Raw genomic sequence first — 24,785 nt, forward strand, 5'->3', positions numbered from 1 at the left:
AAGGATAAAGACAAGCTGCATCTATAAACAATGACATAACTGGCCACTCTACAACTCCGAAAAGCAACAGAGAGGGAGAAATATTCCCATTGACTTCGGGGAACAAAACATGAGAAACACAGGACAGCCAGTCTTTCTTCAGTTCCTGAGAAAGTCACTCTGTCTCCGTAGAATACTCTTTTACAGAAAACTGGAGGAGAAGGTGGTGACAATGAATAGTCAGTATAGATTTGCCAGAGCTGTGTCAACTCCTGGCCAACCTGATTGCCTTCTATAATAAAATGACTAGGTAGGTGAGAGCAGTGGATGTCATTCATCTTCCAGCAGTGTCTCAATGCAAGCTAGGATGTTACAGCCTGTCTCCACGGATGGGAAATTAGGTGGATAAAAAAAAATGCTGATTGGATGATCAGGCCTGGAGAGTAAATGTTTAATGACACTCACTCCACCGTGACACTGGTAACAAGTGAAGTAGCACAGAGTGATCCTAGGACCTTCTCTGTATAGCAAATATTTTAATCAACAGCTAAGGGGAAGCAAGGTAAGAGGTGACACACTATCAAGTTGGGAGATAACTCCAAATTCATTGATGAGGGCTGTCATCCAAAGAGACCAAGTTGGGCTGGAGGAAAGGGCCAAGAGCAATATCAAGAAATTCAGCAAGTACACAGTCTGAGGCCTGCACTTGAGAAGGAGTGATGCCCCCCAGTACAGACTGGGGATGAACTGCCTGGCTGGGGAGAAGCTGAAAAGACCAGAATGTCTTGGCAGACGTGACAAAGCCAGAAGCATGCCTTTGTAAAAAAGAAGGCTAACAGCACCCCAAGCTTTATTAACAGGAGCATAGCCTGTTCAAGGAGATAGAATCAAGGAAAGAGATCACAGAACAGAAGCATCAAAAACGTTGCATCCAGTTTGGGACCTCACCGTACATGAAGAGTGCTAAAAAACCTGAAACAATTTGCATGTCTTGCTGGAGAGCCAACAAGATTGACAAGGATCTTGATAACATGTCTTCCAGTACATTCAGTGTGAACCAGGCTTTGTCTAGCCTAGAGAAGAGAAGGCTTTGAGGGAGACCTCATAGTGGCTTCCAGTACCTGCAAGATACTTAACAAGAAGATGGAACCAGAGTCTTCACAGTGGTGGATGGTGGAGGATGTCCTCGTATAGAGTTAATTTTACTCAAGGTGGCTACTATGATGCTATGTCTTGGACTTAGGAGAAAAACAAAGTTGATAACAGATTGAACAGTGTTATAGCTCTTGCTGAATAGTGCTTACACTAAGTCAAGGACTTCTCAGCTTCTCATACGTGACCTCCTCCAACCTGAGCAACATACTCTATGATCTTAGCTTTATTATAATCACAGAAGAAAATGAGTCACTCACTGTAAAATGACACATTATGATACATTACCAAATTGCAAACAAACTTTGCAAACATAGATGTATTCATCCTGTGTTGAATACAGTCCAGGTAATTTTTATTTTTATTTTTTAAAACAGCACTGAATGCACTTTTCTTTCATAACATGAAACAACAACAAACAGGAGTTTCCAGGAAATAAGAGACTACACATTCCTTAGCGTACTTCTAAATATATATATACACACACACATATATACATACACATACATACACACATAAATACACATACATATACACACACGTGCATGTGTGTTTATATATATTTATATATATATACATATATTTCTTTTTTAGAAAGCAGAAAGGACATATTGCTCTTGCTTCTTACCTTTGTATGTAATAACTGGGTGCACAGCTCTGTGACAGTGGATATCTTCTGCGTCTGGCTCTAGTATTCCTAATACTCCAAATCCTGCCAACAGCAGTACAAGAAGGCAGCTTCCTTTCATGGTGGTCATGCTGTCCTCCACAGCAGTCACTTCTTTTAACTAGACACACTTCTTGCACTCATGGGGGAAAAGCACCTAGAGAATTCAAAGAAATTTACTCAAGCACAAGAGCAAATGCAACAGAGAAATTAAACAATTGTTTATGCTTTTTAAACAACAGCAACAAAATCACTAATGAAATGATTTTCTCTCTATTTAGGATTTGACTTTCTGATAGGTTGCAATCACAACTGTTCGTATAAATCCTTTATAAAGTCATCATCTCTGAACAGTTTTGGAATATTAATTTCCTTTATCAACCAGAAGCATTCAAAAACTGTTACATATTACCTCCCCACCCTGCTGGAAAAGTTTCATTTTGTATTTGGGCTATGAGAAAATGATAAGCTTTTTTTGTTTTGTTTATTTAGATGTAACAAATGAAATGGTACTTTGTAAAATAAAATCTATTTTATAAGACATAAAGCAAGCTCTTGTTATAAATAACCTGTTCAGAGTACTTGTTAAACCCATTTGGCCTCAGCTGCCTCCTCATAGATAATGAAAACTGAACACACACTTGGAAAAAAAAGAAAAAACACCACACAAAAAAATCATACACACACCAAGATATGCATTGGTAACATTTTCACCAGCTCTCAGAAAGCGGAATAGCAGACATGCCATTTCTGCCCAACCACAACACCATGAAGACATCTGTCCTTGCAGAACTGGCCTTCAGTCCTCTCAAACATGCAGCTTAGCCTGACACCTGAGACATCCCTGTAGGCTCCTCTCTGAGAAGGAAAAAAAACCTAATGCTGCTCTGTGCAGCCACTGCTGTTCCCAGTTCCACATAACCACCTGGAGAGAATAAAGTCTCCAACGCATCACACTTGTTATTATGCTCCATAAATCTTGTAGTCAGGTGGGTTTTGTTTTAATTTGCTTTTTTACTATTATTATTTTTATTTTTTTAAATAGATAAAGAGATCAAAGGTAACATTGGGTTGATTCTGTTTGCATTTATAAAAGGCTTTTTCATGGGTTTCATGGAATGAATAGCATCATGTTTAAGCTTCCCTACCATCCTAAATGCACATAATAGAAAAGGTAGAGAGAACATCAGCAAACAACTGCTGGTTTATGTTCACTATGTCTGCTCCCCCTCACTCCTTTCTTACAAAGTAGAGTGTTTTGATTCCTTGCAATTATGAAGGAGAAAATAAAACATTCTTTCATATTACTGACTGGTCTGCAGAAACAACTGCCCAGAAGTGTGTATTTTCTGTTCATCTGCACAGCATGTACAGCATAGCACAAATACAGTAGGACAAGGCTGACCTCAATGTTCTTACAATGTACTTTTGCTTTACAGAAGAGATGTTGCTGGTTCTGTCATTGGCCTAATCCCTGCCCATTTGCTGAGACTGATGACCAGGTTGTTTATTACATATTCAAATGCTGAAGACTCCTTTCTAGTAACCAAAATAATGTATTTAATTCACAAAAAGAATAAAATTAAGTCTAATTGCCATTATATTTTTAAATGGCCAATGCTTTTAACAACAGAATATTCATGGTGCCAGTATTATCTGAAATCAAGCTCAATTCCTTCAGCTTTACCACAACAAACATTACAAGTAATAACAACCTAACAGTGTGACTCAAAACACTTTTGCCAGCAGCAGCTTCACCAAGTCCTCAAGGCTTGCCTGTTGATAGCACACTTTTTTAAGGCATTGTTGCCTTTTAGAAGAGGAAGACTGGAGATTCAGCACAACTCTGTAATGGCAGAAATGTCATTCTGCAAATTAATTGAGTCATTCAGGAAAGAAAATAATCAGCAAAATTGAATCCTAACACATTTGATCTCAGTGACTTTTAGTGTTTGATTAAATAAGATAAAAAATTTCTATTTGTCTAAATATCTTAAATGTTGAAATAAAGGATTTCAAACAAATAGATACTTCATAGTAAACCCAGTGTTTTAAAAGCTGTGCTCAGAAAGCAGAGTGGTTAGTAAACATTGCTCTATAATACACTGGGAGCAGCCATCAGAAGATGAACTGTGCTTCTCTTACTACCTTATTTTACTACCTTAAAAATCCTTCCAGCCAAGACCTGGACACATCCAATCCTCATAATTTTAAAGCAAAATAATTAGATAACAGGCAGAATACATCTGAGCTGTATGTGAATTTAATAGTAGATTTCAGCTTTTATGCTAAGTTTGCTTACATTTCAGGGGGAAAATAAAAAAAAAAAAATAAATAAAAAAAGCAAGGGGGACGTTTCTAGCCTGTTAAATTCAGATCCCTACCTTTTGAAGTCATATATCTTACAATACCACATTCCAGTATGAATCTGTTCCTATAAACTGCTTGTGGCTCACAGCAGGCAATACCTGCTTATAGAAATTCTGTGCACTCACATATAAAGGGGCATAAAACTCCTATTCCAGTGTTTTGGTAGTTCATTTTCTGCAAGGATGACATTTCAAGCATCATGCACCATTCGGATCCAAATTCAACCAGTTTATGTGGGTAATATCATAGGTAATGGATATTATTAACTTACAGACAGCACCAATGCATTACTACCAGGTGGTTCTAATTCAAGTTTCTTTAAGATTATGTATGTGTATTCAGGAAGGAAAATGAGGGACAGATACCACATCACAGATTTTCAGAAGCTGTTTTTCTTGTTCATAGTACAGCAGCAGCAATTCCAATACCTAGCAATGCGGTACTTTTATATTAAAGAAACAAATTTTACTTCCTTTAATTCGCAAAGTCCCAGAAATATCCATAAATATGTGAATACAGAATGGAAATAAATTAAACAAGAGAAAAATGAAGCGCTAGTATTGGAAGCTCAGCCTCCTCTGGCCCCTCTGGCTGTAAATACTGAATACTTGTACAGTCATGTTATAGAAGAATTCTTGGGCAAAAACGTTTTTTCCTAGCCTCACTGTACTCCTTTCTCTCACTATTCATTTCCCATATTGTGAAGATAAAGGCAGGAAACACTCCCCTTCTCTCAAGCAAAATATCCAAAAACAAAGTTAGACTGTGAAGGAGACGCAAGGAAGAAAGTGAATGTGCTTCTGATAATATATCTCCGAGATAAACAGTAAACTTTAAGTTTCTTTCTAGCTCAACTACTACCTCTATAAATTCATTAAACGTACTAATCAATTAACTCAATTTCATTTAATTAAATGCATTCATTAATACATTTAAAGTAAGAAATTCTAATCAAATACATTGTGCGTAACTGCAAGTAGAAGCTTACTTGCAACTCAGAAGAGTTTTGACTACCCTAGCCAGACAAGAGAACAGTAAAGCAAGCTGGAACCAGATGGAAATTTTATCACCAGGTCTCTCACAAGAAAAGGATGAGCTTTATGCCAGCTAAGCAACTGGAAGGAACCGAAACTCACTAACCACTTCATTACCGTATGGTATGGACAAAGGGAGAAAGGAAAAGTACTCTAGAAACCACAAACTACACTGACACACAGCAAGGGTACACAAAAATTAAAACATTTTAGAAGAAAAAAAAAATACACATCTCAGCATGTATGAACAGCATGAAAACACACCTTAGAAAAGCCTTCAAAAACAAGTTATTTTCCACAGAATTTGCAGGAATTAGATTGCTCCCTTTTGCTCATCCTGCAATAATGGCTTCCAGAGAAGCTCCATCTCTCTTCTTGAGATCCTGCTGGCAGGAACAAGCTCATATAGGCAATACCTGAACTCAGTGCCTGTACAGCATTGAAATAATTCAACAGATTCAGAAGTCTTGAAGCAGACAAAGGACTAGCCCCTTCTCCTTAATAAAAGTGTGACTTTTATGCCAAGAACTGGCAGCTTACATTGCGCATTGGACCAACACCAGCAGAACATTAAACACAAAACTTTCAGGCTGGTTTCCTCCATTTCTGCACAATCTTTAGAGGCAAAACTCTCTTAACAATGAAATGGAACAGTCAGCATTCTTCAGAATTGACCAGGAATAGCCACTCTGACCACTTTTTAAACTACAGCTATACATTTAGGAATTGGCAAATTAGATGTATTAATTATACAGCTTTTCTAGCACGGTGTTTTACATGAGACTTCTGACAAGTTACATTTTGCAAGTCACTAAAATAACATGAGGAAGTAAAAAGACAAATACAGAATTAGAGAATTTGATATATTATTCTATTTCTATGTTAGGGGGGTTGTGCACTCTCCCTCATCCACTGTTCTGGACCTTCTTTGTGAAGAAGAAATGCAAGGTTCATTAGGTAAGTGTATTATTATTTATCAAAGTACTATTTAGTTTATCCATAAGATACATTTGAGGAGGAAAATAACTCAAAATCTTCTTTATTGGCTGAGTGAACAAAAGATATCTATTGCTAAAGAGAAAAGTTAAGCGTGGAAGACCTATAACAGCTACATTGGCTCCATACAGATTCATTTGAGACTGTTTCCTCCAACCCCTAAATTCATCTATTCAGGATGCCAATATTTCTAGACTTAAAAACAAACAAAAGAAAAATTTCAATCTACCTCTGAGTTTTCTTTTATTTGCCTAAAACAAGCTGCTGTGTAAGAAACAGAGTTGCCATGCAAACAGCATCTGTCCAGTGGCAACAATGCTTTCAAATAATTATCTCTATTGATTCTCTGTCAGCTTAACAGCAATTTCAGTGCATGACAAAGTGAACTTATGTCAGTATAAGAACGGAAATGGAGTACGGTTAAAAGATGCCAGTTTCAGTTTACATACAGTACCTACTCTATTGCAGACACTGCTCATGTAACTTGCTTTGGGAGATCTATTTCACTTTCCCTGCCTGCTCTGCTACACTTCTGGGACTGCAAAAGAGATAAAGTTTGATAGAATTATAGAAACTGCTCTGGACAACATACACCTTGTGCATAAGCATGAACCAGAAATAGAAGTACTTGGCTAATTACAGACTACATATCCATTAGACTATTGCATTAGAATGGCGATATGAATTCAACTGAATATGTTGTTCTGCATTATTACTACACACTTTAAAATATTTAGTGATAATTATTTCACCTTCAATCGTGTCAGTACTCCTAAACATATCAAGTTTGTCTACTGTACTGTTAGCGGGACATCTTTGCAACTTGTTTGAAGAACAGAACACTACTGCAAGTGATGCAGCTAAAAAGGGGAACTGCTGTTTTCTCTTTAAAAAGAAAATGCTCCCACAGTTGTGCACTGTTAGAAAACATTCAGAAAAACCCTGAAACCATATCAGCAGCTGCATGGTCATAACACTGGAATTTGTGAACACCCCTAGGACATCACTCAGTGCCTTTTTTCTGTAATGGCTTGATTGCACAAGCTAAACTCTTCAAATTCATACAAGCCATTTGAGAAGAGGATTGCTTAAAAAAGGAGCACATAAAAAATGCTGTATCATCTAACAAATACATTTCAAAAGGGTAGAGTGGCTGTAAGGGGCATAGAGAGGCTCTCTGTAACCAAAACTTAGAAGTCAAACAATATTATGCTCAGGTTAAATATTATGAAAAAAAGATCAGTGAGGCAGCGGCACAAGCTGCTCAGGAAGGTGGTGAACTCACCATCACTAGAGGTGTTCAAGAAGCACATGGATGTGGTGCTGAGGGATGTGGTTAGTGAGTACGGTAGGGGTGGGAATTTTCAGAAGATGACTATGCTCTCACTTGCCAGTGATGGCAACACCACAGGTGAAATCCATTAGTGAGAAGGGCTAGAGGCAGTTAGAAGCACCAAGGGTCCACATGAGCCTGGAATAACAGTGCTCCGCTCTCTTCCAGTAAAATATGACAGTGTCTTTACTATGTACCAGTTAAATTGCATATGTTTCAAAAACTGTGTTCTTATTTTTTTAATCACTTCTCTCCTAACATTCCATAGATACAATTTCAAAACTCATTTAAATCTTGTTTATAAAAAATAGTCGTTCTTACCACTGTGATTAATTCTGTGTTCCTGTCAAATCCACAAATAAAAGCTACACCTCCTTTCAGTGTCATCACTTTCATATAAACCCCTTATTCTAAACAGCTTTAGAAATATGTGTGTATCACTCAGATACTCAATTAGATTATAGCAATAGCTCAAAGATAACCATTAAACACTGAGTTGAAACTGGAGGTTCCAGACCTTCAGTGCAGAAGTTGAAGCATTTGCCATCCTGTCTCATCACCGGACCCAGTAATGCAGACTGTTTGCTATGCAACAGACCAGGTCCTTCTAATTTGTATTCTCATAAAGTGAGACTCAGTTTCAATTAACAAACTGATTAACAAGTTGCTTCAACTTTTTTTTTTTTTTTTTTTTTTTTTTTTAATGTCACCACTCATTTCTGCAGTGGCATGAATTTTAAGATCCGCAAGAGGCAGTTACCCATCAGCTGTCATTGACTAACACAACGAAAAATAAAAATCAATCCTTAAATTCATAGAGACATTCTGCCAAAAGCCTGCTAAAATCTGTTGCTTATAGTGACAGCAAAAGAATATTCTGTCACAAAAACTAGTTCTCCAGGGCTGCTCAAAGAGCTGCAATATTTGTGATAACCATGAAGGTAGCTTTCAAAAGATGAATAAAGCAAGCTTTTAATGATGCTTCAGATCTCATTCACCGTGCTGTGGGCATGACTGTCTCATCTGTGAGCAGAATGCTTGTGGATGGCAGCATCCTTGTGCAAGCACCAACCAACCCAGCAGGTCCATACAGAACAGAATCACAAAGATAAGAATAAAAGTAGTTATACCAGAACAGTATCAGTGAAAATTAGAACAAAACCACAAGTTTTTTGGGGGTTTATTTTTCCTCCTCAACTCCTACTCTGTTGACTAATCCTTAGTTTCCTTCCCCTTACAGCCAGTCTACCATTATGGTCACCCAGAACAGACTCCCCATCACAATGCTAGGGATGCTAGGGATGTTCACTGATTTTCTGTCTGGTAAACAGAAGTCAGCCTAAGGAGACAGATGGAGAAATCATATCATCATCATAGTATCATAGTATCGTGCGAGTTGGAAGGGATCTTAGAGATCATCGAGTCCAACTCCCGGGTTTCGAGCCCTCTGTGTAGCGAAGTGGCACTTCTACCCCTGCGCCACAGGGGGGATTCGAACCCGGGCCCTCCAGTGCCGCAGGCAGCAGCTTAAACCACTGCGCCACTGGGATGCTAAGGGATAACACAGACCTTCCTTTAAAAAATAACTTTAGAGGAAAACAAAGAAATAGTGATCACTGTTTGCAAGTAAAGTCTAAGCAGCAGAGAAAGTCAGAAGAAGAACCAGAGGAAGTTTAGCAGCCAAAGGGAAGAAATGGGATGAGAGAAATGAACCGAGAGGGAAGAATCACCAGGCAGTACAAGGACACAGAGGGGACAAACTCTAGTGACTCACAGATCCATTTACGCACCCTTGCTTTTCTTCTTTTCCTTTCTATCTATACCAAGCTCATCTCCTGCTTTTTCAGTTGATACTCTTATAGGAAAACTATGGTTAGGTACTGGAATGAGCTCCCCAAGGAGGTGGTTGAATCACCAACCCTGGATGTGTTTAAGAGCCGTTTGGATGTGGTACTCAGGGATATGATTTAGCAGAGGTTTGTTGTTGTAGTATTGTTTTGTGGTTGTTTTTTAAGAGATAGGCTACTGGTTAGGCTGCGGTTGGACTTGATGATCTTCAAGGTCTTTTCCAACCTGAGTAATTCTATGAACTACATGCCTTTTTCTTAGGGCCCAAGACCAACACCATCAACACAGCATATAACACAAGCTGATCTACAGAAAGAAAGGGGAAAACAGTTCTCTTCCCAGTTCACATAGTTGTACAGTACTCACAGATACTGTGAGCAATAGCAGTTCAGTAGACAGCCCTTGCTCCACTATTCTCATGAATTTAAAAATGACAGAGCTTTGCAAAGGGACTGGGCACTGACAAGGGCCACGTGTGGGGCAGGATCCTTGCAGCCCAGCCTTGTGTCCCTGAACTCTGCAAAGATCTGAGCCTGCACTACATGACATTCATAGGCTTCATTTTACTAACTTTTATTTCTATGTGGTACATACAAACCCATAGTTACATATTATTCATAAAATCTAGTGAAAAGTGAATGTCTGACTGTAAAGCATGGAAAAATGCATTGCACACCCTTTTTCAGATCACATACTACAGTGCATAAGCCCTGACTGCAAGATGAAATAGTGCCCAGATACCCAGTCCATTGCATTTTTTCTTTAATATTCCCTCACTAGTCTATTAGAAAGACCTACAGTATGGAAAGACATTTCTCCAGATTACAACTGAGTCAACAAAGACCTCAGTATCAAGAGACTCCTCCAGGCATAAAATGGAGCTCCTCACAACTGCCATCCTTCACAAAACACAATATAAAATGAAGCTTCAGAAGTTTTTATTATTTTAACAGCAAGGCTGTTAGTGGCCCTTGTACAAACACTTCCTAAATATCTCTGATATGTTCCTGAGGGATAAAATATGGACAAAAGAATATAAAGAAACGTATACTTTCAGAGACCTAGTAATCCTGACCCAGAACAAAGATGCTCTACACCTCATTAAATGAAAATTAATTTTGAAAAATCTTATTTATCCATTAAACTTGAATGCAATAAAAAGATGTCAGTCCGCTACCCTGAACAGTTATTACTAAGAAAAACAAGTAACCAGAAGATTAGAGTATTTTTAATATTTATTTTTACCATATTTAAGAGCAAACACGGCCTCAGTTCAAGTCCTTCATTTTAGGCTACATAATTATGTCAATTTCACAAAAACAAAAACTTTAGAGAACAGCAAAAAAATGCCTTGCTTTAAAGGGAAACACTTCAATGAAGACATTTCTTGAACAGTCTTCAATCACCTGTTCTTCCCAGGAGTGAGACAACTGTTAACTTACTCATTGCAATATACTGGTAAAAAGGCACTCCTTGAAAGGAAGCCACAGAAAAAGTTAATTGTCAGTTTTCTCTAATGTATACTGAACCACAATCATAACTGCAAGTAAGGCTGCAATTATTATTCGGCACTACCAATGCACTGATACTTCATTTTATATAAAAACTCATCATATTAAAAAAACTCTTGCTTGTAATCCTGCCATGCATCTTGCCTTCTACTGTGATCATTACCTAGATGCAAGTTTGATGTAGGAGATAGTATAGTTTAGGATGCTTTGTCACCCCTCACATCACTGTAAACCATATTGTGCTGGGAACTACAAAAACGCAGGTTTAAAACCATGACTTGAGTGAACAAAAATGCTGTAATTGATGACTGAGCAGAATTGCATGCAATGGAGCAGCAGAAGACAATGCACTTAGATAACCAGCTGAAAACGTTTGGCTACAACAAGAATATATTTTCAGTCAATAGCAGAATGAGGAAGGTAAAGGTTGGAGTTAGGTGAAAATTTGCATGCAATCCTGAAATTGTATAAAAAGTGGCTTGGAAAATATGATAATATGAGAGTAATGCAAATTTAGTTCTTGAATTCTAGATAAACTGGGAAAAGACAACAAAGATTTGAGTAGTTTTTGTTAAATAGTTAAGGCAGGAGTTCATCCCATCACATTAGCACTGTAGCCATCTGGAGAAGTATTTTTGAATTTACAAACTGTGCAGGAAAAATGTCAAAATTTGTACATAGATGTAAGAAAAAACAGAAGCAAGATGGTAATAAAGCAACTTCAAATACTTGTGTTCTTTGGGGGAGTTATTTTGGTTTTTTAATTAAATATCTAACTGAAAGCTGTAGAATTAAAAGTCTAAAAATTAATAAATAAATATCTACTGTTTTGTAAGTCACTGTACAGAAGTGCTTGACAGTACTTGGAATTATCTTTCTCTAATGACTACTGTTTCAAAAAGCATTATGTTAAATCACAAATATAAAGGAGAAAATTGTACTGTTAAAACAGAACTATCAGAGGATATTCTGCACACTAACACTAGACAAACTTCCAAAATAAAGATTGCATTCAAGTAGTTACTACTTAGAAGAACTGCTGGAGGAGCTCCAGAATATCATGAAATGACTGCTCCAGTCAAATAATTAAGGCAAATTTGATCTTCTGTAGTGTTTGGTCCTGCTTTTTTGGGTGTTTTGTTGTTGTTGTTTTTGTACAATTTTACAGAGCAACGGCTTTTAAACAAATTTCAGCAATTAACAGTGGCTACAGCTTTGACATCTGAGATAGAGTGGAAGGAATGCACCTGCTGAATCTACTCACTGCTGCATACAGGCATTTGCAAACAAATTTCAGATTCCCACCTCTTAAGTCCTTCCCAGCCAACTATATCTTCACATTAATAACTAACAGCCACGCTCCTTACATCAACACCTTAAGCAACAGTAAGGTTTTATCACACTGATACAAAGCAAAGGGAAGACTCAGACCTCTGATTCCACACCACTGTTATGGAACACTTCTGTTCCCCATCTCCTTATTTATATGTAGTTTTTCTATCAAGACAAACTCTCGAAACACCTATTCATCTCACCAAGCTTCTTCTGGTTACAGCGTCAGTTCTTGGATAGGTAATAGAGAGAGTACCCAGAGGAGAACACTCGAGCGAACCGAACCATGCAATCTCTCTGCCACAATAACAGAGAAAGCCTGGGGTAAGCAGGCAACTATCCCACTTTCCTTGATCTTTACCATTACCATCTCAAAGATTACAATTTAAGTCTTTTTCTGCTTCAGCAAAAGTTTTCCCATGTATTTATGTCAATGCCATATGCAAATTGAAGAAGTTTAATGTCTATTCCAATCCTATGATTAATGTACTGTTCAAAGGGAAACATCTATTTTATTTTTCCATACTGTATTTCTTTACTCAGAGGCCAGTGAGGCCCCAGCACAGACTGCCAGGAGGAGGTGTGGACACCCCATCCCTGGAGGCACTCAAGGCCAGGTTGGATGGGGCCCTGGGCAGCCTGAGCTGGTGGGTGGCAGCCCTGCCCACAGCAGGGGTTGGAGCTGGATGGACTTTTGGGTCCTTTCCAGCTGAAGCCATTCCATGATTCACTAATTCCCACAATATTCTTCCATACCAGATTTTTTACTTAGATATCTAGTTCAAATTGCATTGTCTACCTTTGGTTAATTTTACACTACGTCTCCCAAGACCAGAGACATCTCTTCTACCTACTGTGAAGGATCAAGTTCATAATCATTTTCCTAAAATACATGAGGTGAAATTAGAAGCAATGAAATCCTGTAAGATTTCATCTGTAGAATGGTCTTTTAAGAAGATCAACTGAAGTAAAAGATGAAAGGTAAAGTTCAAAATTAACACAATGCTTACACTTAAAATCCCATGTATTCACATAAAACTGTCTCATAGATGCTGGGAAATATTCCCAAGCATGCCTGAGCTTCCTAGCAATGCAGTCTTGTTTCCTTTTGCTAGAATTGGCAAGACCGAAAAAGAAATCCTTCTAAGGAAAAAAAAAAAAAAAACAAAAAAACAAACAAACAAACAAAAAAAAAAAGTAGTTTATTTTCTTCCTCCAGCAGCATTTTTAAAAATTTAAGTTACATTTTGTTTAGAAGTAGTAAAAACTGACACAACAGAAATTACATACAAGTGAGTGGAATGCACCTGATGAAGCTGTCAAACAACGAATAAGGATAAATCAAATAACCTCAGGTTACCTGTGGAACATCTCCCGACATATTTGTTCCAATACACAGAAGCCACTTGAGGGCTTCCTTCAGAACATGCACTGCGCTTCTCAGTGCATTTGTATCTTAAAAAATATATATACACATACACACACACACACACACACACACACACACAAAACAGCTATTCTGAGGCTGAAAGTATCCTTCTTCAAAAGTGTTGTTTTTTTTTTAACTTCCCTTATATTTCCAAGGTTTTACTTACTTGCTAATAATTACCCTTTTTTAATCATTCGTATTTAAGAGCTTTCTGGAAAAAAAAATTCCATTCCATAATGTTATTTCACAAAGTAACAGCGTCGTGAAAAACCAATTTGTCTGGTGACACCTTCCCCAACGGTTTCTCAGCAGCTGACAGTTTCCATCAGTCAAGGACCAAATTGCATAAAGCGTCACTGATGTCTTCATCATATCCAATATCACTTTAGACTTCTGTAGCTTTGGATATATCATTTTTCATTTATCACTTTGGAATCTTATAAGCATACAGTAAGTATGCACAGACTGCATACCTTGGAAAACTCTTAGCCTGTTCCTTTTGAGGAATCTAAGACTCAGAGAGCTATCTTGTCAAAAGTCACCTTGAGCTCACAAACAGAAATGTATAGGAGATTACATTCTCTCCCCAATTTTCTAAAACTAAAAGCTTTTTCCAGCTTCCTTACACTGTTTTATTGCATCTAAGTTTTTCCTAGCACTCTCACAGGTGCCTAAATAGGATGTTCCCATCTACCCTATGTTTTATGGCACACAGTACACCTACAAGTGTAAAAAGCTAATTAGAAAACCTTTTGAGAGGTCTCTCCCCACAGCCACAGCCCTCCAGCACACCGTCAGGCAAGGCCGGTTGACCTACCATCAGGAACATCCACAGCTATAGTTGCTCAAGGCCACCATGATCAGCTTCCAAAAGCCATAAGGCATATCCAGGACTCCTCTTTATGCTCAGTTATGTTCATTAAAACACAATGCACCTCCTACAACACAGACCTTCCACTTTCCACTCTCCCTCTCACTCTCTGCTGCAGACCAGCTTCCTTCTCCCCTTCCCTCCATACACCACAGAAGCAATGCAACATCCTGCTTTTCCTGAGCCAAACCATTCCTGAGCTGGCTGCTGTCTAATCCAGGCTATAATACACACCATCAACCTAATCACATACAAGCTGTGCCAGAATCCCTCTCACTCCTCAGGGAGGATAGCATGTATTTGTATTTTAATAATCCTGTATTTTACCCTGAGCTGCATACCTACCAACCAATGAAAAAACAACTGTCCTTCAACTTTATGAGCCGCTGCAGATCTCAGCACCTCTCCATTCTGAGCCAGCCAAAACCTTCTTTTTGTTGAATATTCACAAGAGGGTAGTCATGTTGTTTTTTTTGTTTTGTTTTGTTTTGTTTTTTTTGTGTGTGTGTGTTTGTTGTTGTTATTGTTTAAAACCAATCCAAAACAAAACCAAAGAAAATGCTCAAATATTATCTTTCTTGTATTTGTTTTTATTTCTTTCCTCAGAATTGTGGGGTTACTAAGTATGATTTGTTATTTCCTACCACTTCTACTCCTGCTCTTCTGTAATCCTGTCACAGTTCTATTTCTTCTCCCTTTTTTACCAGCCCTCAGCTTTGATGCCTTTACACATTACTTTACAAAGACATAAAGTTAAAATTACTTACAGAACAACAGTTCCTGCATAAAGATCTAGAAGGAATAGCAAGTCAAGGAAAATAAGTGTGAAAACGAGCAAACAACTTGCAAATAGTCTGCTAATGACACAGGGAAACACAAAAGTACAAGAAAATATCTCAGGAATAAAGTCCAGCTAACACCTGCCTTTGGGCTGGAGGTGTGATGTTAAAGAATGATTAAGACAGAGTAGAAAAGTACCAGTTTATATAGTGATGTAACAAGATACAAGGATCATAGGCATGCCCCCTCTATGCTATGAGAATTATCTATGGAATTGAATTGTTGGAACTCAAAATTAAGAGTCCAGAAAGAAAATGTCAGGGATGCCAGGTCTCTCCACCAGGAGTCTTGTGTAATAATGAAATGCAAAGTTTGACCTAGAAAGGGACTGAGAGGAAAACAGACTGGACACAACAGAGAAAACAAAGAAACTTGCTGATATTGTGTGTATTTGGACAGGGGAAAAAATTAGAAATTTAAATCAGTGTTATGAGATGCATAACTCAAAGACAGACATGATTTGAATGACATTCAAGTTCTCAAGGAGTAATAACAGAAGTTATCTAGTACAGTGCACTTGTTATGCTCTACCTGAGCATGCTTCACCATTGAGAAAGGATGGGATTTGCATACTACATACAGCATTTGAAAGCAAAAATTTCCCTACGTCTTTTTAACAGGTCAACTCTCCCTCCATTACATACCACTTCTGCACAATGAAATAGTCACAGAATGACCTCAGAAAGACCCTGTATTGCTGAAGTGATACACACCTTGATACATTCTGTTTCTTAAATTGTTAACATAAGATGTCATTTTATCATTTACTTGTTCAGTCACTGCAACCATATAAAAACTCTACAACTAACCAATACAATTTTAGATAAACACATCTTTTCTGCACGGAAAATATTGTGTGGACTTCAGAGTCCTTTTCTCTTTAAAGATAAAAACTTACGTTTACACTGTAACAAATACATCATACAATAAGATACAAAAGCAAATTGAAACAGTTCTCACTGTTCAAAAATCTTTGCATACCTTCAGTGCCCCATAAATAACTCAAGCAGAGGTCATTTCAGCAGGTTAATCATGAGTCATACTGACACAATATAGAGTTTGTACAAACTAGGCTGTGTTATCTAGTCCACTGATAAACATGGTTTTCAATTTCCAGGGCTGTCAATCTTGCATGTTTTCCAGCAGTCGATTCCACCATATTTTAGAAAAATGCAACCTGAAGGTGAGTGAAAAGTAATTCCAGCCACTTTCAGTGTTGTCATGCAGAAGAGCTTCCAGAACAAACAGATAGTACACACTGTGTTAATGCACACATAGCAAGTGTAAAAAAATAAATAAGTACAAGTCATTGTCACATGCAGTAAAACAATATAACAGCAACCACAAACAAAAGAAAACCACGCCAAATCTGTATCAACAGAGATGGCTCAAAGGGTCTCAAAACAGTACCCTTTTCTACAAATTCTCTTGATATTTTCGACAACCAAGACAAGGAAAAACAACCCATGATCCTCCTTCACCTTCTACTCAGAGAGTATGGCATAGTTCATCAGTTCACAACACAAAGATGTTCACAGCTCGGTGGTCTGCAATTATGTTACATATCAGGCAAAAAGCTTCTGAAAGAGAATGAAGCTCCTTCATTCCACCCAGAAATTTTATTGCTGTTTTGAAGCAATGGAGATTACTTGTAACATAAGAAACATCCAACAACTACAACCAGAAACAAGCTTTTCAATTTTATGCTTCATTTGTTGCAATGCCCCAAGCATGGTCACAAAAGGGAAACCTCCCACTATCACACACACAGCGCCACAAGGAAGATGCAAGAAGAGGTAGATGGGATGTGAGGAAAGACTTTCCCCTACCTGAATGAGCAAAAAGCATGAGGTGATTTGGGAACCATCTGAGTTAAGTAATACTTTTAATTGGTAATGGCCTGCATTATATTCCTCCTCCTTTTTTCTCTTGTAACTGTTCTTATTCTCTGATTCCCATCCATTTGCCCAAAATCACACCCTTGTATCCCCTTTTCCAGTACAGAAAAACATTCTTTCCTCCAGACTCAGCATATCACTGTTTTAAATGTTGGTATGATCTTTGTCCTTCGAAATTTTGGCTACACTTCCTAGAATTCCCGAAAGCCTCCATTTCATCACCTATTTTCTTTTTTTAATCTGCTAGAATTTTAGTCAAATTATTCTTTACCAGGAGTCTCTATGATCTCCAGAATAAGAAAAATAAAATAAAAATAAAAAAATAAAAACTAACAACAACAACAAAAAAAAAGACCTGTTTCCCCTTCCCATGTGTTTTTATTTCATTTTTATTTCAAGTATCCTCGGAAAACTTCCTGGAGGAAATACAGATGTTGATGTAGCAAACTTCTCTTTACTACTGGCATGGATCCACCCACCTTTTGTCCCTAAACCACTGACTGAAAAGGAGAGCCATCATTGCTTTAATTCCCAGCAGCTGCTTCCTTCTAAGACCCTAAAATCCAGTTTTGTTATTTTTTAATAAATTTCTTCTGCACTTTCTCATACTTATCTCTCCTCATTTAATTTCTTCAATTAAATCTAATCATTATCCAGTAGATCTTCTCCCTTGACCTTCTCTCCTTACTCTATCACTTTTACCCTTGCCTCACTGACTGCTGTAATAGAACTCCAACATTTTGTCTCTTGTATTAACTTGTAAACACAGAAGTATCTCTGAGTTCAGCACTCTCTTCTCACTCTTTATACCCTCTATAGTCTTTCCCATTTCATCTTACTCATCTCTCCCCTCAAAGTACCCCATCTCTACACAGAAAAAAGTTTCACTAGTGCTTATATAGCAAGATAAGGTTTTTTTTTACTATCTCTCTGACAAGCAGTAAAGGCTGTAAAGGGAATGCAGTCAGAAAAGTAAGATTTTGGACTAGACACTGAACCCTCAATGAAACATCCTGAACATGCTAATTGGATGATAATTTATCAAGTGCCAAAATAAGCATTCATTTTACAGTGAGGAAAAGTCTCTACGTTCAACATAAGACCACAAATTACATAGCAGCTCAATATTTTTAAAAGCAGTTCTACCAAGAGAGTTCTATTCTGGGACTGCACCCTGCAACCTTACTATTTATGAAAGAGTGCATCAGAATTGTCACAGTAGACCAGACTGGATGTTTAGCCCACAAGGAATGACCATACTCATTCAGACTACACATCCCATCTGACCCACTAGCTTGCCTCCAGAAGCAGCCAAGTGCAACAGTGAAAAACAGAGCAATTATGCAGAAATGTGCTCCTCTGCCCTCAAAACACGTACTGCACAGCATTCTACAATTTTCAAATGATTAACTACCTGACCTAGAGCTAGCACCTTTGCATAAGGTTTTTTTCCTTCCTTTTCCAACTTTGTTCAGCAGTTCATTATGCCCATGCATTATGTACAGCTTCCTGTAGCAAGGAACCCCAGAAATAATCTACATACTGAGTGCACAAAGAAAAACAGTAGATTTACGGTAGATCAGGAAAGCTATGGCTTTGTCCAGCTGACACTTGAAAACTCCATGAGGAGTGACCCAACATCCACCCCATGTAGCTCCTAGAGAAATGGATCTTCCCAAACTGTCCAATTAGAATGTTCTAATCTGTAACCTAAGAATAGTAACTCTAGTTACTCTAGTAGATTGCTACTACCAAGAGCATTAGTTCCATCATCTTTGTAGGCACCCTTTCAAGTAGCTGAAGGCTAATATTAGCCTGTCTCTTCATCACACTCCTGTTCATAGAAATCAATGCTTTCCATGAATCTTCATCATATTTATCCAGTGTCTTTCCTAACATATCCACTAACCCATTACCTAAATTAACCCATTCACTTTAAACAAGGGACTTACCAGTTTAGAGGTTCCTAGATTCCAAATGAATGCTTTCTAAAATGTGACGTCAAATTAGGCATCTTCACATCCTCAGCCACCAAGACGCTTTAAAGCTAGAGGCTGCACATCACACACTGTAGCTGGTCTATTTCACTTTTCAGTTCCTTAAAAACTTGGCAAGTTACATGGGAACATGCAATTGTTTCCACCTCTCCTACAAATGCTTTCAGTTGAGAGCAGCAGCCTCATAAGCATCCCATAAGAAGAGTTTCAAAACAGGAAGCATCCCACACATTTCAGTGGAGAGTGCATGCATACACACAATAATTATGTAGTTTTCTGACATGGATTTTTACTATGTCATTCATTTTCTGCTGTCTCTACATGTAGGACCCACAAACTCTTAACTGGCTTCCTTCTACTGGATTATTTAGAGAGAGAAAAGAATAAACTAAAAAGCACTTATTAATTCAATGTTTATTTTCATAGGGCAGTTTTTGTTTTGTTTGTTTCTTGTTTATTCTTTTGGTTCAACTTCTTTTTCCCTTTTTTTTCTCTCCTATTTTCCTCCTTTGAACACAGCCTTAGCTTTAATAAAGATGTCCTCTTGCTTTTAATAGTTTCTTCTACCTTGTCATTTAACTATACAGGCTCTTTTTTCCGTAGTCTTTTTTTAAACCAATGGTAAACATTTGTGTGTAGCCTCCAAAATAGTATCCTGAAATGCTGTCTTTGCCACCTACAAATGTTTTTAGTCTTACAGTTACTCTTTCATTTTTTCTTTAAATAAGCATTCTCACTTTCAGATTCTCTTTTCAAATATGAGTATAATTGAATGAAGGAAGAGAATGAAGGAGAACTGCAGGTTCTGTTTGTCTTGAATTCCTCCCATTTCTATTTTTCCTGCTTCCTTCCTTAGCTTAGATGTAGAGAAAGGTAGAATACTTGTAATTATCTACAAAGCTGTCTCTCAGTTTTTTCCAGATAGCAACTTACAATCCAATTTCTCCATGACATCAGCATCTACCCACTGAAACAAATGCAGTCATTCACCTACCTTTCAGTCACCATCCCTCTGAATTCATCTATCGTCTCTATTTTGCCTTTGTGCAGAGCCTAGCAGAGAGGTCCTTGGTCTATTTCATAGACTCCTAGGAGATAATTAAAAAAATAAAAAAATAAAAAAAAATTAAGTATTGAAGAAACAGCTCATCAGCAATTCTCAGATATTTAAAGCAGTAATAAAACACCTGCCTTTCAAGACAAAAAATTAGAAATGTGAAGTACTGAACTGCATGGTGGTGAACCAAACAATGAGTCAGGAAAAAAAAAGGAATTATTTTAACTAATCAGCAGCTTAGCTAATTCTAAGAATCAGAAAAGATGAATACTTGTCAAAGAATTAACAAAACCTTTAAGACATGAATTTGAGAAAAATTGTTAATGTAAAAATCTTCCTTGGTGTTTTCACTGCTGATAAACATGCCTCGAATTTGGGCTGAAATCTGGGCCTAAGTGAAATTCATGACAAAATCCAGGTGGACAAAACTTCAGTGTTTTTTAACCTTTCCATAAACTAGAAAGTTCACAATAAAAACAGAGTTATTGTCTCACATCTCAAAACAATGCAAAATACACATCTAAGAAATGATCACAGAGCATCTCTCTCTGTTAATCCACCATAAACATAAAGATAATACATTTCTATAAAAAGGTCTTCTTTCTTAACTAGAAGAAAAAACGCTACTGATGATAAATCAACTGTTACCTTCATTAGACAAGCAAGACAGGAATCACAGAGCAGTTTTTCACTCTCAGCACCTCAACAAAAAGGTACTTCAGAAGTAAGAAACAGTAAAAGACCATGCAATTTAAGCATTAACATGTACAGAACAAATACACCAGCAGAAGTTCACTCCTTAACCTAACCAAAGAACTGAGGCAAGGAGACGTCATCGTTCTGCTGTTTACTCACTTACATAAAGAAAGTAGACTTGATGATTGAAGGTGTTTGCAATTCTTTTTCCCCCTACTTTTCTAGCCTATTAAAGTCTCAAGAAGCCTGCTGAATGCATATGCAATACAGCCTAAGAAGCATTATATAACGAGGAAATACTACATGTGCAGGATGATCCAGATTCATGGTCACAAGTACCCAAATTTCTCACCAACACCCTGCTCCAGATCACCAAGAACTTGAAGTTTTCATTATTTACATATTTTCTTCTAAATTAAGAGAGTGTATCATATGCGCACGCACAGAAACCTCTCCATGAGATTCTGTGACCTTAAACTCTGCTATAGAAGCTACCAACAAGAAATTTGGATACTGTGTCCTTGGTATAGGAAACAACTGAACTAATGGAAGGTCATTTTGGATTTCAAAGTCCAAGGTGGCAGGCAAAACCTGCAAATCTGAGAAGACACTGCATCACCATTTTATTTGCCACCCACTTTTCTGAAAGACAAGGACAAATTTAAATCTTGGAAGGTGACCAAGTTCTACTCTCTATATTGCTGTGTACCAGAGAATGCTCAAACACTTCAGCCCAGCTACCTGCCATCCATGCACACTGATGACAAAGTGCTCAAAGACATTCAGCCTGTCAAGTAATTAATTATAACAGTTACCATACAGTAAGCTGTACAGACAACTACAAGCATCACATCTCTAAGATGCAATGTGCTTATGATTTATGCATGCACCGGCTCACCAGAATGAGAAGCTGAATTATTACACTTTGAAACATTACAAAGAAGGCTATATACCTCAATTTTTCTAAACAAACCTGACAGTACTAGAGCTTTCTATATACACTTAAACCCATCACTGTCTCCCTACAACTCATTTCATGATTTATATTTCTACATAAAAATCTCAGATTTTATTTTAGCAAAATAAAATCTTTAGCAATAGTATTTTTATTCTTATCTTAAGAATTACTTAAACAAAACTGGAAAATAGAATTTATCTCAGTGAATTAGGGAAAACATGCACATGGAGAACAAAACCAGTGAAGTCTGGATTTCTATAGCTTCATGTCTTGTTTCCTTAAACTATGTTAATATGGGAACCATGTTGGTATTTCTGGAGCAGCACTCTCACTGTGCAAGGCAAGCTATATGCTGTGGGTAGGGTAACACCAGCAATTAACTAAAATTAGTACCCAAGGTAAATTCTAAGTTAGCCCGAGCAGCAGCCTATTCCAAACCAACCCCTGACAGAAGTAGTAAATGAAGTCAAAACTAGAAGATTGATCAGAAAAAAAAAAAAAAAAAAAAAAAACACACTACAACAATTCATTTATTGGTGTGCCCCGGTGACGCAGTGGTAGAATTGCTGCTTGCAACACCGGTGGCCCGGGGTTCGAATCCCCCCTGTAGCTACACAGAGGGCTCGAAACCCGGGAGTTGGACTTGATGATCTCTAAGGTCCCTTCCAACTCACACAATACTGTGATACTGTGATACTGTGACTGTGATATTTGGGTGCATATATGAATGTTCTATATTTAACGTCATTTGTTAAAGATAGGTCAAGGTCACTATGCTCTCTGCCTTTGCCCTTATCCTTTCAGAAAGACTTTTGAAACTTCTAGGGAGAGGGTTTGTTTCCTCCCCCTTCAGCACTCATGCACGTTAAAAGTAAACTTTTAGTTCTGCTTAAAATACTACTAAGCAAATTAAACCTTTTGCTATTTTTGTTCTGCCCCTTCTCCAAAATGTGCCTGCATTATGCAGATAGATTCCACTTCCAGGACAGAATGGTTAGAACATCTGCTAAATAAAACCCTATGCTCCTTCTACAAAATCTAACAATTCTCCTTATAATGCGGGCCAGATAATATTACCACTTATCTCTCCCTTTTCATGCTGAAAAGGTCCTCAGATAAAGAAAGATCTCATTAAATCAGCTTATTTACTGGACTGAAGAACTGGCAAGGAAAGATGGCAATTATTAAGCTGAAGTCTATGGATAAGGAGGATGAAATAAATGGCAATATCCTTTTTCTGGTGCTGCATTTTGTTTATAAGTCTTTCAATTCACAATATTCTTTTGAACAAAATAAGGACAAAACAAATATAGGAATTTTTAGTAGGAAAAAAAAAAATAAACCAAAAATGAATGAAACTCAGTAGTTTTCCACAGAAGCAGATGTTTGAAACTTCACAGATGCAGTCCACACAAACACACCCCAAGGATGTAGACATCCATGGACACACATTCCAGAGCAGAAAATGAACTGCTCCTCTTTAATGTACAGGGCTGCAAAATGTTCAGGTCTGCACAGAAATTATTCTGGTTCAACAGAAATCACATCTGGGCAAAGCAGGAGCACCACCAGTACTTAATAAAGCTTTACAGAGCTTTTGGCTTGCTGGAATAAAAGCTCCAAGTCATTAAGAAACATGAATGCCCACACACGTGCATACACTCTCACGCGTGAATCACATAAGCAACAGATCTGACTCATCCATAATTTGTCAGGCTTAATGTGCACACATAGAAAATCCAACATCATCAGAACATGAGATTCTCACAGCCCACACGGAGATCATCTCTGGGGAAAAGGAGAAAAAAAGGGATCTCATAAAGCAGAATTACTGGATGCTGTAACTCATGTCAAGACTCAGAGCTAAAAGCCCTGGTCATGTCCTGCACACTGATATGCATGCTACTGGTCACCCTATCTCTTATCCATTTTTTTCAAAAGAAAAGGTCTTGACAAAGATAATTAGTTCCACAAGTTACCCACAGCTTTAACTCCAGTTAAAGTAGCTCTTTATTCTCTACCAGGACAAAATAAGAACCAATGAAGAGACTGGAGAGCCAAGACAGGAAACGTACTGTTGACAGGGAAAACATCAATCAGAATACATGAAGTTACCAGTCAGCCACAATTCTCTGGCTGAAAGTTATATAACAGAATGACACATTTATTTGGCTTTTCAGGGATTTGACTAATAACAGTTCTTTAAAATATTCTGAACTTACCCTACTTTTACTTTTAAACTCCACCTAGGTCAAAGTGACAAGACACGTTAGTGCAAATCTAACCTTTTAACAAACCACTACAAATTTATAGCCCAGTAATCAGTGCTCAGTTCTTGCCAAAAACCACCAAGATTCCAAAAATAGTTATTTTTAAAGTATAATACATTATTAAGAATGTTGACAGAACAAAAAGAATTACATACTTTAAAATAGTGGAGATGGATAAAGACAATAACAAAGAAGAAATTATTGCTTCCATTAAAGCATTTTTCATGAAGACACTGAAGATGGGGAGAAAAGATGGCCTTTATCCAACTTTGTGCAAATTATGCAACTGAGTACTTTTATTTCAAATAAATGAGCTTTGATGTAACGCTGGCCTCCTTGACAATGAGAGCAAAACATTCTATGCAAATACTTGCTCTTGTAGAGTGAAACCATTCTCATAGTTTCTTTTCAAGCCTTTGACATACAGGACATGTCAAATGTTCTTCTGACACTAGCATTTGCTATCTAGATGCCTAGAAAACCCACAGATGGATTCCTGAATCTGGAACTAATTGGAATGATGACCCAGACAGCATTTTCTAGTACT

The 24,785-nt window shown here is 37.6% G+C and overlaps 1 protein-coding gene across 1 annotated transcript in view; it reads right to left on the bottom strand.

Annotated features, from left to right (window-relative positions):
• Window positions 1-24,785, bottom strand: part of SEMA5A (semaphorin 5A) — a 306,555-nt gene that overhangs the window by 210,957 nt on the left and 70,813 nt on the right. Inside the window, exons 2-3 of the mRNA XM_072327729.1 lie at window positions 20,252-20,345; window positions 1,760-1,955 (exon numbers count right to left, since the gene is read on the bottom strand). Of these exons, the coding sequence (XP_072183830.1) occupies window positions 1,760-1,889 (130 nt within the window). The 5' untranslated portion in view covers window positions 1,890-1,955; window positions 20,252-20,345. The remainder of the gene's footprint in view (window positions 1-1,759; window positions 1,956-20,251; window positions 20,346-24,785) is intronic.

Source organism: Excalfactoria chinensis, chromosome 2 (genome assembly GCF_039878825.1).
Source record: "Excalfactoria chinensis isolate bCotChi1 chromosome 2, bCotChi1.hap2, whole genome shotgun sequence".
Classification (NCBI taxonomy): Eukaryota; Metazoa; Chordata; class Aves; order Galliformes; family Phasianidae; genus Excalfactoria; species Excalfactoria chinensis.